The 18,688-nt window shown below is 49.5% G+C and overlaps 2 protein-coding genes across 2 annotated transcripts in view; one reads left to right on the top strand and one right to left on the bottom strand.

Moving 5' to 3' along the window:
* Nucleotides 1-2,527, top strand: part of LOC307071343 (uncharacterized protein) — a gene marked incomplete at its 3' end in the record, with an annotated part of 2,660 nt that extends 133 nt beyond the window's left edge. The window contains exons 2-4 of the mRNA XM_079730329.1: nt 1,060-1,193; nt 1,578-1,707; nt 2,197-2,527. Coding sequence (XP_079586455.1) covers nt 1,079-1,193; nt 1,578-1,707; nt 2,197-2,527 — 576 coding nt within the window. The 5' untranslated portion in view covers nt 1,060-1,078. The remainder of the gene's footprint in view (nt 1-1,059; nt 1,194-1,577; nt 1,708-2,196) is intronic.
* An 8,867-nt stretch (nt 2,528-11,394) lies between these two features.
* grin2bb (glutamate receptor, ionotropic, N-methyl D-aspartate 2B-b) overlaps nt 11,395-18,688 on the bottom strand; it is a gene marked incomplete at its 3' end in the record, with an annotated part of 70,048 nt that continues 62,754 nt past the window's right edge. The window contains 2 exon segments of the mRNA XM_079729212.1: nt 11,395-13,788; nt 17,231-17,469. Coding sequence (XP_079585338.1) covers nt 11,395-13,788; nt 17,231-17,469 — 2,633 coding nt within the window.

Genomic DNA, 18,688 nt, shown 5'->3' with positions numbered 1-18,688 from the left:
GCATGTTGATGCCGTGACTTGTGTTGAGTAGAACACTTGTTGTCTGCAGCGTATGGCTCTGATAAATATCTGCAGCGTTTCTTTCATCTGCTCTGCGAATTATAAAGGCCATTCAATGAAAAAACATTTAAAATGCCTTGAAAATGAGTCATGGCATAGTGTGTGCTGGGAGTCGGATGATCCAGATGTTTTTCCTCTGAACGTAATCGCTCATTTTCCTTTGAACTCGTCTTGCCAGCTGTCCTCATCTTCTCCATCTCCTTCTCCTCCTCTGCGCCTCTGATTCGGTCTGAGGTCACAGGATTGAACCAGTGGTTTAACCGACTTGTTTATGTGCATTACGTTGCGGCCTGGACTGAGGTCATTCATTCCAACACAAAAGACGACGCAACCCCCCTTCTCTCCGATGAAGTAATCGGAGCTGTACAAGATGGGTCACACTGCTTGACTCTCAATCGCTCTTGCTCTCACACTCTCTCTCTCTCTATCTCTCGCTCCCTCGCACTCTTTCTCTATCTATCTATCTATCTATCTATCTATCTATCTATCTATCTATCTATCTATCTATCTATCTATCTATCTATCTATCTATCTCTTTCTCTCTCTCTCTCTCTCTCTCTCTCTCTCTCTCTCTCTCTCTCTCTCTCTCTCTCTCTCTCTCTCTCTCTCCTCTCCCCCCCCCCCCCCCTCTCTCTCTCTGAGGTTCTGGTCTAAAAGTTTTGTTCAAGTTCATCTATGTTGCAACTGATTGCAGCAAACAAACCTGAAGGTCCAAAACTACTGATGTTGCTGTTTCATCAAAGTTGTACCTTTGTATTCTCTCTCCCAGCCAAAGGCATTTCCACTGGGGGTAAAAAATACATACATACTATGACGATTGTCATTGGCCGGATGATGTGTGTCTTTACGCTGGAGCTCCGGGATCATACTCAAGAGGCTTATTTTTAATGATGAATCTTTTTATTGTTTCTATTTCATTTTGCAATACACTATCCATGAACCGCCATTGAAGTCTTACTTTTCCTTTTCTAATTTTTTCTCCTCATGTTTTTTTGCAAGCCGCATCTGATGCTCCAACATGGCCGCTTCCACTCTGTTGATGTTGCTGATAGTGGCCGCCATGGCAACCGTGACACAGGCAGCTGCCGAGGAGAATGAATTGGAGTACGGGTTCTGGAATTACAGAGAGGGAGGTAATTCCACTGTTTGATCTCGAACATTTTGCAGATAGGCGCCATAAATCAGCACACTGCGAGTGACAGCACAGTATTAATAGAGCCTGTTGGCAAACACACACATGCAAAGTCTGCACGCATGCACATGCATACTTTTGCAACACACACGCACACACACACATACACACATGCAACGGCCTTCCTCATGCACACGCACACTCCTGCAACACACGCACACACACACACACGGGGGGGGGGGGGGGGGGGGGGGGGGGGGGGGGGGGGGCTCTAAACAATGTCGACTCTGTGCTTGGTTAAAATGAGGCAATACTTTTACTTGCAGTGTCTGGGCTGTGTGTGTCTGTATTTGTTCACGTGTGCATGTGTGTGTGTTGTTCCCAGCCGACAGTGTGAACGTGGCCGCGGTGCGGAGTGTGACCCGTGTGCTGGACGCCTGGGGCAAGCGGATCTTTAATGAGATCAAGACCCTGGTGCACTCCCAGCCCAGCGCCCTGCTGCCAGACTACTCCCGGTACGGCCAGGCTGACAGCCGGGACCCTCCTTCAGACCAGTAGTCGTTTTTAATTAAATTAAATAACACTAGTGTTGTACATATTGTGATGAAACTATTGAAAACTATATTAATAGGTTATACTAATACTTTTAAGATAATTGTTTCCTTATTTGTTCAGAGCTCTTCATTTAAAGCAGACAGCACCTATTAGGCTTACACCACAAAATGCCTCAAATTGTGCTTTCCGATCATTAAAAACTCTCTGGCACGAACCCTTGTTTTGAAGACATAGGAATGGTATTTTATTAAGCCCAGATGGATAATTTGGGAAATTTAAGCCTGGTTTTATATTTTATATTTGAACACGATGATTGCTCCTCTTAATAATTCTTGAAGTATTCTTCTTCAAGTAAGTAGCCTAACAGCTGTCCCACACTGTTCCAAAACATAACCCTTTTCCCATGCATTCTAATCACTGCAGCTGCCCTTCCCCCGTCTGTCCTACAGGGTGCGCCCTCTCTCCGAGTCAGTGAACGACCTGTTCCGTGAAGTCTCCCTGCTACACAAGCGCATCACAGAGCTCACCCATCGCCTAGCAACCCTAGAACCGTTCCTTCGTCGCCACGGCTACAGGGAGGCGGGGGAGGAAGCAGGGGACGCCAGGACTCTTGCTCCCCAAAGCATGCGTGGGGAGGTGACGAGGCTGGCCCGGTACCCCGTGAGAGAGCGGCAGAGCGCTGCGCGAGCGACCCCCTCGCGGGGGAGCCGTGTGTTGAGTAGGAGGAAAGTTCGAGTGCTGAAGCACGGGGGTGTGCGCGTGCTCCAGAGTGAGAGGTAAACCGATCGATAGCCGGCCGGCTGTCGGAGGAGGAGGAACGGGGGAAGTTGGGAAAGGGGACGGCTGATAAAAATGCGAAATACATATCTGTGGTTAATGGTCTATATAATTATGCAATTTGATGTTTGATATGTTTGTAGTGGAGGATAACCTTTCGAATCTGCAGGAACCGGTCAGAGAATGAATTTAGCTGTAGGCCCATGTCATCAGTAATAAACGGTTGAAAAACGGGTGACACGTGTCTGCTTGTATACATTGCATTGTGAGAGGGTGGTGACGTCATGGATGTAAGTCGTGAGCTCCGAGGATCAACAGGCATCGGAGGCAGCCTGCCTTTAGCCTATGCTGGTGGTGACTTTAAAACAACCTCAATCAGGGCTGGATAACAAACACATTGTGCTGTGCTTTGTATGACCTTATCGTTTTTGTTTCATGATTTAATTTAAAGGTCCCATGGCATGCTACTTTATGGATGCTTTGATATAGATATTAGTGGGCCCTTAACACCGTATATGAAGACGTTCGCGAAATTCAGCCGTGGTGCAGAATTACAGCCGCTATGAGCCAATCGCACATTGAGCTTTCCCCAAGCGCGCCGTTTCGGTGGCTGCAAACTGAGCAGCTTGCGGCCACGGTGCCATGCGCTCTGTTTACAGTGGATGCATAGCAATGGCGAGGCGCACACAGCCTTTGGACGTGTTCTATTGTAAATATTCTAGAACACTGTGGGAGCTCCGACGGGAGTCCTGGAGCTCTATATCTAAATAATATCATATAATACAAATTATCATGGCCAAAAGCTGTGCTCGCCTCCAGACGATATTATGAATCACAAACGACTGCGTCGGGTTCTCCGACGTCTCCGGTTCTTCCACGTCCACATCAATCTGATGTAGACTGAACAACGACATGGAGGAGAAAGGGATTGTTGCCCGCGTTTGTTGACCGCGTTTTTCTCCCGCCCGAGCCTTGCTGCCGAGGGACCACCGCCTCGGCAGCGGGCAGCGGGCAGCAGGCAGCGCAGAGGCGGTGGTCCCTCGGCAGCGGGCAGTGGGAAAGCGGGGCTCAAGCAGGAGACATCGCGGGCAACAATCCCTTTCTCCTCCATGTCGTGGTTCATGTACTTCAGAGAGTCAAAGCCAAAGTTCCTTTGCCTCAATTCATTCTAAACCATGGCTGAGATAACCCCCACTACGAGTCTCGTTGTGGAAATACCAGAGACGAGAGTCCGACGTGTTATGCGCCGTAACACCAACAGCAGAACGGTTATCCAAATAACAAAGAAGTGTACAACACTTGCGTTAAAGTGCTGGAGCTCTAGATCTAAATAATACCATATAATAAATAGATATCTATATCATATAATACATATTATCACGGCCAAAAGCTGTGTGCGCCTCCAGACGATATTATGAATCACAAACTGCGTTGAGTTCTCCGACGTCTCTGGTTCTTCTACTTCCACAACAATCCGAAGTAGACTTAACTGCCCGCTGCCTGCTGCCGGGCGGTGGTGCTCTGTGGCGTTGGTGCCTCGCGGCAGTGGTGGGCAGCAGGGCTCCGGCGGGCGACAATCGTGGGCAACAATCCCTTTCTCCTCCATGTCGCGGTTCATGTACTTGAGGGAGGCAAAGCCAAAGTTCCTTTCCCCCAATTCGTTCTCAACCATGGCTGAGATAACCCAGTTCAGTCTCATTGTGGAAATACCAGACCGACGTGTTATGCGCCATAAAACCAACAGCAGAGCGATTATCCAAATAACAAAAAAGTGTACAACACAGTGTGTGTAATCACACACACACACACACACACACACACACACACACACACACGTGGCGCTCACACGGTCGTAGCTCATTGTCTCTCATTGCCGGGTCAAATTCTCTGGGCAGGCAAGGCAGAGAAAGGGGAGATAACTTAGCCCCTTATGACGACCTATGGGGCCACATTCCAAATCAGCGCGCCTGAGCTTCCATTTTTTCAAAGGCGAGCAGGATACCTAGTGCTCGTTTTACCCCGAACGCAAGTTTAGGCCACTTGGGGACCATAGGCAGGCTAGGGGAACTCATATTAATGTTAGAAAACCTCATAAAGTGAGATTTTCATGCCATGGGATTTAACCTAAAACTTTTATATTGTATTTGTATTTATTTATTACAGATCGGCACCTTGATGACTTCATTATTGAGATAAAATAATTATGAATCAATTATTATAATGAAGAAATATTGGTTTTAATTATATTAGTTTTCTTAGCCTACCTGTTGCAATATATCCGATTAATTCAAGCCAAACTATTAACACTTGTCTGACATTCTACATCATCCACCGAAATGAAAAGGAGTATACTCCATGTTTATACCAGTGGGTGTCAGTGCACACCACTGCCATATTCAAATGTGGCATTCTCCGATTCATAGAGCTTTGTTTTTATTTATTTTGCTGTGTTTAAGTCACTAAAAGTCATTAAAGAGATATACAACAATAACAATAATCAAATACACTGTGTGTGTGTGTGTCTGTGTGTGTGTGTGTGTGTAGCTTTGAGATCAAACTTTGTGCCCTCATTAAAACTCTGCCTAGTGTGTCTACAGCAACCTGTTTATTCTGCTAACTCTCTCTCTCTCTCTCTCTCTCTCTCTCTCTCACTGCCATCCACCTGCCATCCACAGCACAGACTGCTGCAGAGCGTGTTCTCTCTCACTCTCTCTCTCTCTCAGTCCCCCCTCCTTTTCCACCTGTCTCTCCTCCCTCTCCTCTTTTGGGTGCTCATGGCATTCCTTTGATCCTGTTTCATACTGCTCCCTGCTCCCACCCTCCTCCCATCTCCTCTATGTCTATTTTAAAGCAGCATGTGTGGGCGTGAAGCTAAGATGGCCCTGTGCTCTCCATTTTTTTTATGTTGATGCATGGTTGCATCCAATCCAGGAAGCGGTTGCGATATGCTGTTCAAATCTCTCTCCCTCTCTCTCTTGCTCTCTCACTCTCTCTTTCGCTCTCTCTCTCTCCCTCCCTCTCTCTCTCTCTCTCTCTCTCTCCCTCCCAGTCTCTCTCTCTCCCTCCCTCTCTCTCTCGCTCTCGCTCTCTCTATGGAAAAGGACCCAGTTGCTAGGTAACGGTTAATTGTCCAGAAGTAGTTACACATGTTGCCGTACATCCATATATTGTTGGGTTGTGATGCTGGAGAGCCAAGGAGGCACATGAGAAGCCTGCCGACAACTGAGGATAACCAGGAAGGTACGGGGGTGAGAGACAAAGAGAGAGAGAGAGAGAGAGAGAGAGAGAGAGAGAGAGAGGGAGAAAGAGAGAGAGAGAGAGAGAGAGAGAGAGAGAGAGAGAAGAAGGTGAGGGCATTGAAGGGGTTTGTTGGACAAAGTGACATGAGGAAGAGATTCTGTTCTAATCGTGACAATTAATTGTAGCCTCTTTACACCTAAAAGACAGGTGGTTTTCACCCATCACTATTTCAAAACAATAAGTTAAGTTAACGTGTCCAAACATTTCCATATCATTCTATACTTGTGCACTCTGTTGAGATTAGAAATGTTTGGGTGCAGTGAAGCTGCTTATAGCACTACCTTGTGTTTGCTTGGCTTTATTTTACCACCAGATATGGTAAAGTCGCAGGTCAGGGCATCTTTTGAAACAGCTAGTGATGGCTCATGAGACTAATACCTGGTGGTTTAAAAACTCATCGGTTTTTTCTCAGAGTTCATCGAAACTCTCGCTTTTGAATTGCCATTTAATCAACGCTTGGTTCTAAGATGAGTGAACTGCTAAGATGCTCATGGGATACGTAAGAGAGCAACAGACAGACAGGTTGTTCCTCAGGTCTACAACTGAGCCGTCCCGTCTGTCTCTCGCACAGGTCCAGGCCTAAGTGTGATATTGGACATTTCACGCCTCGATCCAGGAGGCACGAGGATGCATTGAAAGGGGCTTTAAATAACTCTTGTTGCTGGACAAGGCGGGCTGAGGAACGAGGAGGAGTTGTTACATCTGCTTTCATCTCTGCAGCCTGGGTCCCGTCTCCCTCCATTCACCCTCCACCTCTGATGTTATCTCTCCCTCTCTATCGCTCTCTCTCTCCCTCTGTCTCTCTCACTCTCTCTATCGCTCTCTCTATCTCTCTATCTGTCTCTTTGTGTCTCTCTATCCCTCGTTCTACTTGTAAGTTGGCTGATTCCTCCATCGGTCTGGCTCACTCTTCAAATATTGCTTGCTTTCTCACTGCCTGTTCATCTCCAATTTTTCTCGTTTCTCTCCCACCTTCAGTGCTGCCCAACTGCATGCTATGTGGAGAATAGAATACACAATACAATAATAATGTAGACCCAAGCAGCCATTACAGTATTCAAGAAAACATAGGACCATTTCAATCTGAAGACGACACGTATGGGCCGACAGCGTCTTCAACACCAGCCAGAGCTGGTTCCAGACATGTGGAGCTCTCTGTGAACCTGATTTGCGTGATTGGGATGTCGGCCCGATTGAATGTTTAAAGTGATGTATGCATGTCCATTGATAATATATAGTCCATTTAGTGTTTCATTGGTTTAAATGTTGTGATGCGAGTAAGTTCTACACTTTTATAGTGGATTATTGGTATTATGTGTGTATGCACTATACAGGCAACCAGATTCACATACACAATTGTGGGATACTTCAAAAGGGTGAGTAAATAGTGCACTATAAAGGCACAATGGTTAGATGTATCATGATCCACAGATTGTAGGGCTCTTGGAATATTGACACACAGATATTCTATCGTTTCAGAAGTTATTGAATAAAACATTTTAAAACATGCTTATTATAATGGCACCATCTGGCCAGTTTGAAAAGCGTTTCACGGTGAATATCTCCCAAAATGAATCGTTAAGCTGGATTTCTGTAGCTTTTACCATCTCACAGGAATTTGAGTGAAGAAGGCTGGAGAAGATCAATCCTGAATCAGCAAGGAACTGAATTTGTCCTCATCACAGATTGCATGGAAAGGGAAAAAAGAGCGAAAAAACACAGACAGGTGTCAGAATATTAACTTTAGTCAACGTCTTAAACACGACAGTATGAAATATTAATAGAAAATAAAACAATAGAAGCAGGAAAGATAACCATTTTAATTTTTTTTATTAATACTCAACACTTTGTTTGGTACAAAGAGACAGAAGAATAATATTTCGTAGCACTTATTTTCACACTTACTGTGTTTAATTATCCTCAGTTTCAATATTACTAAATATTGAAATCAAATTTGAATAACTCTTTTCACACATGTAATTAATTTTTCATACAAAAATGCATGGGTGAACTAGATTTGTCTATGTACATTTTTCACAATCTGTACAACCTTCTAATGGGGCCTTTATATTTTCTCTTTAGACGGATGAAATATAAAGGTCATCCATGGAAGAAACAATGCCTTGTAAAAGTGCATTAATCGTCTGTTTGTGCTTTATGCAAACCAATTCTGAATGCTGCTTCATAAGCCTTCTTTGCAATCATTGATAAAACAAGTTTCCTCATCGGTCTTTGACCAAATTAAACAGCAAATCAAAATACATCAAAAAACTTTATTAGTCTCTAGACTTTTTCAAACTGGCACAGTAGTGTTGAATGTGAATACAATAAAGGATTGCACATATCCTGGCCTTCAATTGTTACAAAACAATTTTGCAAGGGCCCCTCCAAATCAATGTTCCATCCCAGATAGATTTATTCCCTGCTATTGTACTTTAAGTTTCTGTTTTATCAAAAGTCAGTGAATGGGAGGTAAATTATTTACATACAGCATCATAATACAAATAGAGTAAACTGGTTTCCCTCTCTCTCTCTCTCACACACACACACATGCAATCGCACACACACACACACACATACACACACACACACACACACACACACACACACACACACACGCCATCTTCCTTCCATACGTGTACACACACAGAGGTAATCAAGCGTATGTATTTTCAGGCACATACAAAGACAGAAAAAGAAAAAGAATATATATATATCCATTTTAAAAAAGCATCTGAATTAAATAAATCTCACACTGCAGTTGTCTGAAATGTGTTCTAACAAAACCTCAATCTTATTCACAGGCATTACATAAAACTATTGAGAGAAAAATTGTTCCAAAGAATTGTTATTATAACACTTTAAAATTAAAATGGTTGGTTGTCACAGTAAAATTCACTTTCCCATCTATTTTTACTTATTTGTGTATAAGCAAAACAATTTGTGAAAATTTGCTGTCTTCTCTTGCACAAACAATCACACACCTATAGTACGACATGGATCAGTATTAATGAAAGTGTTCAAAACTTCAAATATTGTTTAAAAACACCCAGCTTTGGGTTAAAGTTACGATTTTAACATAAGAAAAAAAAGAAAGAAATTAGGAGTATACATGCAAGTCATTACAAACAGTCTAACAAAATAATTTGTTGTATCATACATACTGACTTGTCAATCAAGAGGGAAACTAAATAAAATACTCAAGAATATGTAATTGGGAATGTACAAGAAATCTGACTATAAATCCTTTAAGACTATGCACTCAGATGGATGTGCTTCGATCTGAAAGTTTGTTCTGGCAACAAGAAAAAACGCCTTTATAATGCAATTTAGGGCAGAGTTTAAATGGCAGTATGGACTGGCAGTGTAGAGATGTCCTGAATAGTTACTTAGAATGATGAGAGCAAAGAGTTCCACATTAAATGATAGACAATGCTCATGTTATTTTAACATAGCATGCCTCTGTGAAAAACCAGGCCCAATCCATCCACAAAGTAACTCTAACACAGCTGCACTTTCCTTCTGCAAGTAATGATTGTACCGTTTTTAAAAGAGATTGCTATTTTCTGTTTCAGTTTAAATTAATTCAGACCTAATATGGCTTTTCCATCTTCATCTGGAAAAGTAAGCTCATCAAATCACCATGACAACAACCAGGTTCCACGATGCAAGAGAATCAAGTCTCAAATATTTTTTGAGATCCCTATAAACTTATAATTTACTATTAAAGAGGAAATGCAAACTAGATTATGTTTTGTAAGTGTGAATGAATTTGAAATTGTAGAGTTGAGGACTCTGTTTGGCACAATAATAAATACTGTAGGCGATGAAAGAATGATCCAGCTTTAACGGCAGTACGTAGTCTACACCCTCAGTTCCCCTTTCTTACAACCATCTGTATATAAAGTATAACATAACCCTGTAATATGGCGGTCAAGGCTGAGGGCCGAGATCTGGATATAACAACAGAGGCCTCGCTACGAGAGAGAGAAAAGGGCCAGTATTTACAGAGGAAACACAGAACTAGATCTGTGAACAGAGCTGTTCTTCATTCTAGAACGGATCCTGCACACTCCACTCTCACGTCAGCTCTCTCTGCAGACTTTGCAATCAATTACCGGAGCTCAAACACCTGTCGACGATTATGTAAATATTACATTTTTGTCCGTTTTGTTGACAGTAATCTTTCCAGCTGCACACATTGTTTTTTCTGGCTTTCACTTTGGTTGTTTCGAAGTATTGTTGAAACCAGGATCAAAGCAAGCTGTAAATGAGCATTGTAGCGTCGTGGTTTTCAGCCAGCACGCTCCTGTGTTCTGCCTCGTGTCCGCTTGCGTTCTTTAGCATCACAGCAAAATGCTTTTAACGCCATAAAAATCGCACAGGTTCTTTTGCTTCTTGTTTTCAACGCAAACGTTCGCAAAACCGGCCCTCTGAGCTCTCCGTCTCCGACCACCAGTAACACTCATCACGTTGTTCTTTAAAGGAACAGAAGGGGCAATGTACCACATGGCATGCATGAGCTGTCTACCACAGACAACAAGGTCTACTACGACCCTCCCGTAAGGCACATCCAGCACTGCGTCTGGAACCTACGTCGGTGTGCCTTTACCATGAGGGAGTTGAAAACAGGAAAATCTGTATGAGCGAGGGACCTCCGTTTCACTGGTAAGCGCTCAAAATGTACCCACTGAGTCATGCCGGCCACGTACACTTCACAACACCCCAAATCAGGAAAAAGCAAAAGATTTAAACATGGAAGAATTAAGAAGAACAAAGAAGCAAGTCCATATCATAGGACCCAAAAAGGTCCGCTTCGGAGATTCTATCGGGACTACAACTGGTCTCTCCGTTTCCTGTAATACTGGGTAAGCTAGCAAATCATTCACATTATTACAAATATAGAACACTGTGAACTATTCAAATAAATAAAACTTTATAAACAACCCAAAATGATCATCATAAAGATTTGAATCATATTTGATAACATTATTAACATTATCTATACAATTATTAATAGTTTATACCCTGTTTCAACGACAAAAACCCGAAAAGCGATTTCGCATTCATGATTGTGTTTCCGTTGCCTCGGTCAATGTCGGTTTTGGAGTCCGCGGTCGCCGGTGAGAGGCAGGGAGAGCGACTGTAAGGATCGGGAGATGGCAGTCAAACCACCCTTTGGAACCCACACAGGCACACGCGCCAGAGGTCAGGTTGGGGCTTCCCTCCCTCCTTGTTGTGACTAAAGACCGGCTCCCTGATAGTGTCCGCAGTGGTAGGGGTCCTGCGGCAAAATATGGTTCCTTAAGTGATCTGGGACCAACAAACACACGCGCACACACACACACACACACACACACACACACACACACACATCCCCACGCCCACACCCCACGTCCGCATAGACACCCTCCAAAAGCGTGTCTCGCTAGTCCTCCCTTTCCACGCTTGTCCTTGGTGGACCTCCTGTTTCCTTTACGTTACGGTTGTGCTCTTCCAACCGCCACGCCAACGCCCTCCCGGAGCCCAGCCCCTCCCTCGCTCCCCCCCGACGATGCCCCTCCGCCCACTCAGACGTCGGACTCGATGCTGGACAGCTTCTCGTATACGTGTCCGTTGCTGGCGCTGCTGAAGGGTCTCTGGCCGTGGCCCAGGCCCAGCGCATCCCTCCCCCCCACCGGCAGCAGCTTGCTGGGGCCGTGGTGGTTCCCCATGGCCCCCGGAAGGTAGGAGACGTTGCCCATGGAGGAGCGAATGTCCGCTCCTCCTCCTCCTCCTCCTCCTCCTCCTCCACGGCTGTTGTTGAGGAGGTGCGGCTGCGTCTGGGGCTGGTTTATGTAGTAGGGCTGCCCCCCGTGGAGCAGGCACTGGTCGTCGCCGAAGGTCGGCACGAAGGGGTTCTGGTTCACCTTCTCCGGGTAGAGGGACTTAGACAGGGAGTAGGTCCCGAAGCCCCTGTTTCCCCCTCCTCCTCCTCCTCCTCCTCCGCCCCCCATCCCGGCCCGGTCCCGCTCCCGCTGGTCCCGCTCGCCCACCGAGCGGCGGTGCAGCCCGTCGAACGAGGAGCCGCCCTTCGCCCGGTCGCCCGCGTAGCGCTCAAACACCTGGGCGTAGGGGCTGGGCCCCTCCATGAAGCGCTCCTTGTCCTTCAGGCTCACGCTCCTCGGGGGCGGGGCCTGCCCTCCGGCCCCTCCCCCCTGCCCGCCCCCCCCGCGGCTGGAGCCCTCCCGCTGCAGGTCCACCACCGTGTCGTACGAGTGCTGCCGCCGCAGGACCTTCCGGCGCTGCTGCTGCTGCTGCTGCTGCTGCTGCTGCTGTGTGTGGGCCTGTGACGGGCCGGGGGCCGCCAGGCCCCCCTTGAACACCAGGGTGCTGCTGTCCTCGCTGATGTTGTACAGGTTGCTGGGCTGCTTCTTGCAGCACTCGCACCGCTTGCCCCCCGCCGAGCCCGGCCTCCCCGCCACCATGAGCCCGCCCCCCTCCGGGCACACGCCGGCCCCGCCCGGCAGGCAGGCGGCGTGGTGCGGCGCGCCGTGGCTCCGGCACTCCCAGTCGCCGCCCGCGATGCCCCCCCCGCCGCTCAGCCCCGGGGCCCCCTGCTCCCAGCAGCTGTGGGCCTGCTGCTGCCCGGCCGACGCCGCCGGCCCGCCCGCCTTCCCCTCCGCCTTCTTGGCCTTGCCCTTCAGGAAGTCCTCCACGGGCACCAGGCTGGTGCAGGCGCCGCCCCCCGCCCCGCACGCCTCCTGCTCCCACTTGCCCTCCCGGGAGCCGCGGAGCTGCTCCGCGTAGAAGTCCCGCAGGCTCTCCTTGTCCTTGCGGATCAGGTACGGCGAGAAGTGAGTGGACCCGCCCCCTCTCGCCCGGCGCTCCACGGGGGGCGAGACGGCCCGGTGGGCCGCCGGCCCGTGGGGGAAGTGGTGGTGCACGGTGTGCGGGTGGGGTCTCCTCCTGAACCCCGACATCTCCGCGTCGTCGTGCTCCCGCCGGCACTTGGCCGAGGCGGGCCGCTTCCTCAGGCTGTCCCGGTACTGCCGGCGCCGCTTGGCGTTGCCCTCCAGGTTGCCGTAGGTGACGGTGTGCGTGGAGATGTCCGAGCCGTCCGAGCGCACGTTGCCGTCGTCGCCGCCCGAGCCCGCGCCGCCGCCGCCGCCGCCGCCGCCGCCGCCGCCGCCGTAGCGCTCCTGGCCCCCGATCAGCCCCGTGCTGGAGGCCCCGCCCTTGAAGGAGAAGCGCCCATACGGCGTGCCGCCTTTGAAGGACCCCTGGGAGGGCTCCCTGCCCCCCCCCAGGGAGATGGCCCGGCCGGGCGCCGGGCTGTGTCCGGCCAGCAGGTCGAACTTGTTAGTGTTGCGCTGCGTGATGGAGGCGCGCGGCTGCGTGGTGAAGATGGGCGCCACCCCGCCCCCCACGCTGTCGCCGTCGTACAGGCCGCCCTCCAGCGAGCTGGCGCTGCCCAGGCTGCGGGGCCGGCTGGGCGGCGCCCCCCCCAGGCCCAGGGCGGCCGGCGCCGGGTGCAGGAGGTGGTGGTGCTGCAGGTAGCGGTCGGGGTACAGCTCGCCGTCCTTCAGCGGGAGCTGGCCGAAGGTGCGCTCCACCTCGCTGACGTAGTCGCTGAACAGCCCGTCGTCGGGCAGGTAGGCGGGCGGCTGCGGCGGCTGGGGGAGCAGCGGCGGCGCCGCCGCCTGGCCGTCGCCGGGACGCCCCGACAGGGTGCGGCGGTGCTCCTGGATGTCGTAGACGGCCGACTCGCGGGACACGCCCCCGCCGCCGTGCCCGCCGTAGTCCAGGGCGGCGTGCGGCGAGCCGTTGAGGCCCGGCACGGCCGTCATGTCCTTGGCGGTGCGCAGCAGCCGCAGGATGTTCGAGTGCGTGTTGTTCATGTTCATGGTCATGGTCGCCGAGGGCGACGCCATGCTGGACTTGTTCTCCTCGATCTGCACGCCGTGGATGCAGCTGTAGATGCCCTGTAGGGTGGGAGGAGGGAGGGGGAGGAGGGGGAGGAGGGGGGATGGAGAGGAGGGGGGATGGAGAGGGGGAAACAAAAGACAGGGCGAGGGGAGAGGGAAGAGGGCAGTGGGGTGGGTGGTGTTTGAGGGACGGAGCGGGGGAGGAAGGTTGGAGAGGGGGCGAGGTAAGGGAGAGGGGTTGGGGGAAAAGGGGGGAGTGTTGTGATGAGAGAGGAGGAAGTAGGTGATAAGGAGAGAGAGAGAGTGAGAAGGGGGAGGACATGTCGGAGAGAAAGAGGAGAGCCCTGTTAGAGGATAAGAACGGCACAATAGGGAGCTGGGGGGCGGGGTCGGGGGGTAGAGTTGTGGGGGCGACGGAGCTGGAATCCAATCAAGAGCATGAGGGGACTCAACAGAGAGAGAGCGATAGAGTGACCACAAGAGGTTGCATGGGGAAATAAGAGAGAGAGAGAAAGTGTGAATCAGAGCGAGAGATATCGGCAGAGTGAGCCAGACAAATAGAGGGGTCGGCCGACTTGAGGGACAGAGAGATAGACAGAGAGTGAGAGAGAGAGAGAGAGAGAGAGAGAGAGAGAGAGAGAGAGAGAGAGACAGACAGACAGAGAGCAAGAGCCAGAGATACTGAGAGAGAGAGTGCCCCAGCCATTCATGTGGTTGGCCTTGCTCATTCCATCAGATGAGACATGTAACATCAAATGTACGACACAGATTAATCGGTGTCGACCTTGGGCTCTGATCGGACGGAGAGCATTGTGGGAAAAGAAAGGCGGATCAAAGCCATGCTTGTAAACGACAGGGCCGTGTGCTGATCCCGCGGCTCTGTTGATCAATAGTTCCAATGCATTTACATTGGGCACCGACGGCTTCCTACTCCTACTCCCACCATGTCGTGTCTCGTGTGGAGACACGGTGTCGGAGAGGGACAAGGAGCCAATGAGGGCCAGCCACAGGACTGAAGACGGGGACGACTGAGGCGCCATTCTTTCTCCAAATGTCACATGGCTCGGGTGCGTGCATTCGAACGCACGCGTGCATACGTGCGTTCGGGCCCGGCCAAGACCACACAGTCAAACGTGCGTGTTCAAACGGGTCGGAGAAAAAAAAAACGCGCTGCTGCCGCGACAGCAGCCGAGTAGCGAAAGGTCGCGGGCGGCGACTGCGCCCACAAGCCGGCTGTTGGACCGGCACTCATCACTGGCGTCAACTTGTCAGGAACGCCTTCCCCCTCAGTTGCGCTCCCGCGTTCCTTTGAGCAGGCATCCAGGAATCTAACTCCTCCAGCTCCCTTCCTCCCACCAGGCCTCCTCTCTGCGTTTGAAATCAGTGGGTCATTTGGTGTTAGACGCTTAGACAACAGCGGCCCTCTTCATCTCCTTACATCAGTGGGAACTGTTGCTGCATCCTACGTCCTCACCCTCACTCAGCAATATCTACCCTACACCTTCACCCTGACACAGCCATATCTACCCTACACCAAAACGCTCACACAGCCATATCTACCCTACACCAAAACCCTCACACAGCCATATCTACCCTACACCAAAACGCTCACACAGCCATATCTACCCTACACTACCGTCTCACCCTCACACAGCCATATCTACCCTACACCAAAACGCTCACACAGACATATCTACCCTACACCAAAACCCTCACACAGTCATATCTACCCTACACTACCATCTCACCCTCACACAGCCATATCTAACCTACACCACATCAAAAAAACACATCAAATACACACATTAAATACACACCATCAACTACACACATCAAATACACCCCATCAACTACACACACCAACAACACATATCAAATACACACCCCCAATTTGCAATCCAATCCTGCCTATACTACTACACTCTGTCCATTTAATTTTCTTTCAACAAAATTAGAAATGTTTTCAGAAAATCAAACAACAACAACAATAACACAACTTCATGTCAGCAGCTGAAATCCCTGAGTCGAGGCCCAATCGTTCTCTCCGTTCCATTCCGTTGCTCTCAATAGGTGCATAAATCACCTTTCTATTCCCATCATCCTTGACGGCGTCTAGATTAACAAGGCCTTGGCATTACTGCCAACCAACTGATTATCGCCCTAATTTGTTCGCCACAATGAAAACATCCACTATGGCTGGAAGGGCAATATTATGCTAATGTAATGGCCCCTCAAGCACTTGTCTCTGTGGTCGCTGCGGACGCTAATCTCCTCCTTGAGCACCGGCGGGTGCCGCCTGAGTGATGGAGGAGACTCAAGCAAGGTACACTTATTACGCAGTAAAAAAATAAAAATCTTTGACATTCAGCGGTACTCCAGGAGCCAATGTCTGAGAGAGCGGACGTTTTGCAAGGGGACTATTATTTTGTCAGGGCTCACAATTACTCAGTTCTTCAGGACCATTGGATCAGTTTTACTGCGGTGTGGCTGGACGTGCTCCTATTGTGAAATGACCCTCCATTGACTCGGACTGACATTTGGGGCGATATGTTAATCATTACAGCTTTGTGCGAGGAAGAATCAGCAGAGGATTGTTTCGGAGGTGGGCGGGAGTGCTTTCTTTGACTAATGATGGGGGTCGTGACCTCTGGGGTTCTTTGTTGCTGGTGAACATTGAATGCAATGTGACACACATACACACGGGCGAACACACACATACACACACACACACACACACACACAGGTGAACACAAACACACTCACACACACGCACACACACAGGCGAACACACACACACAGGCGAACCAATACACACACAAACAGGCAAACACATGTACACAAACACACACACACACATACACACACACACACACACACACACACACAGGTCCGCCTACAGTTTGACCAGGTGAGTCATTACCAGCATTTATGTCGTGCAACAACCACGTATAGATTACATTAAGAGTGAACAGATATCAGAAAGCCATGTGCGTGTGTATATGTTTGTGTTTGTATGTGTGTGTGTGTGTGTGTGTGTGTGTGTGTGTGTGTGTGTGTGTTTGTGGGAATTGACTTTTTGCAGAGCTCAACTCATGAGGTAAACGTGTGTACATCTGGTTGTGAATGCAACGCTGAGACCACCCTGATCTCACCACCTCACACTCCAGTCAGCCGCTGAGGATCAGCCTGGCCTCGAACCGGTTGCAACAAACTTTCCAACCAAACCAGGGCAGGGACCCTCAGTGCTGCGTGGAGGGAATTTCAGAGTTGGGTCCAAAGCATTTATTCTTTAACGGAACTTTGATAGGAAGGCTTTTCTCTCCGGGCGGCTTATGTTTCGGCCTCACTCCCGTAGCAGATATGTGAAGACCAACTGCAGCCCAGCCCAGGCCAGACCAACATTCATCTCGCAAACCCTGACAATCAGGAGGGTCTCACCAGGCTGGTGGGGTCCCCTGCAGGGAACGTCAACCGGAGTGTGAGAACGTGGTGGACCTACCCTGCTGATGGAGAAGACGAAGCCCGGCTGGCCTGTACAGGTGCCCATGAAGCAGAAGCGCAGCTGCCAGTAGAACCAGTGCTCGCAGATGAAGGTGATGAGGGACAGCGCCATGGCGGCGCCCAGCATGTAGAAGACGCCCGCCATGTTGTCCACGTCCAGCTGGCTGCTCATCACCTCGTTCTTCTCGTGGTGGCAGATCCCCGTCAGCCACATGGCCTCCAGCTCCTCCATCTCGCCTGCGGGCGGAGTCAACGCAAGGGGTCACGCAGGGCCGGGAATGAGAGTGTGTGTGTGTGTGTCTGTGTGTGGGTGTGTTTGTGCCTATGCATTTATGTATGTACTGTATAAATATGTGTGTGTGTAAGTATGTATGTGTGTGTGTGCGTGTGCGTGCGTGTGCACGCCTATGATTTTATACATGTACTGTACAAACACTCTATGATTACTTTTATACACAGTCAATTTATAATCACCTGACCCAAAGCACCGCCCCCTCGCACATATGTGTGTAAGTCATCTTCTTGCACGGTCTCATTTAGTCACTACTGTGTCTTATTTTCCCTTAGTCACATCGTTACCGTTACCGTAGAGACGCTACAAACAGACAAACAAACAACAACTTGCTGCCGAGACTGCAGAGCCCTCAGGGAAGCAGGAAGCGCGTGGGTCATGTGACAATGCGTTCCACGCCAAACCCCGCTCCCCCCATCACAACGCTGGGAGGGGAGGACACGTCTACAGAGATCTGTTTGATGCCTGACTGAGTGTGTGTGAGTGTGTGTGGGCGTGCTTGCGTACGTTTGTGTTTGTGTGTGTGCGTACGTTTGTGTGTGTGTGTGTGCGTATAAATACGTATAAGTAGGCATGAATAAATATTATATATATATTTTATAAAATAATCTTATTTAAGAGCCTGAGGCTAATAATTGGCTGGTTTAAATCACAGCTTGAAGTTGATTGGTAACAGTTGAACAAGTCCAGTTTTACATCAATGACAATTCTTACACTTGTTTTATTCTCCACAGTTCTCGTCCCTAGGAGCCCTGGGGACCAACCAAGGCGGGCCCTTCCAGGGTTTCAAATCAATGGAGTAACATGACAGCAAAACCAATAGCATAACAGGATTTTGTTATTGCGATGAGTCAACCTGTGTGTTTATCATCACTTCTCCGGCGCCGTCATCCTGCTTTAGTGTCAGACACTAGGTCTTGTATATACTCTGTTCCTTTTAGCAGCTACAAGGGGGGGGGGGGGGGGGGGGCGGGTCCACTGACCTTTACAGTTGACAGACTGAGTGATGCTGACCGCTTGTAGCATCCCCCCCCCCCTCCATCCATCCTTCCTCCTCTCCCTATCCTTTACCTGCCTCCCTCGTTCCTGTCCACCCAACTTCGGTCTTCTCCTTCCCTGCCCGAGGCTACTCTCTGACATATCCTCTAGACCGCCTTTACCACA

This window comes from Pollachius pollachius (genome assembly GCF_949987615.1).
Source record: "Pollachius pollachius genome assembly, chromosome: 2".
Classification (NCBI taxonomy): domain Eukaryota; kingdom Metazoa; phylum Chordata; class Actinopteri; order Gadiformes; family Gadidae; genus Pollachius; species Pollachius pollachius.
Note: the sequence above shows the minus strand (reverse complement) of the source record. Positions and strands in the feature narration are given on the sequence as shown.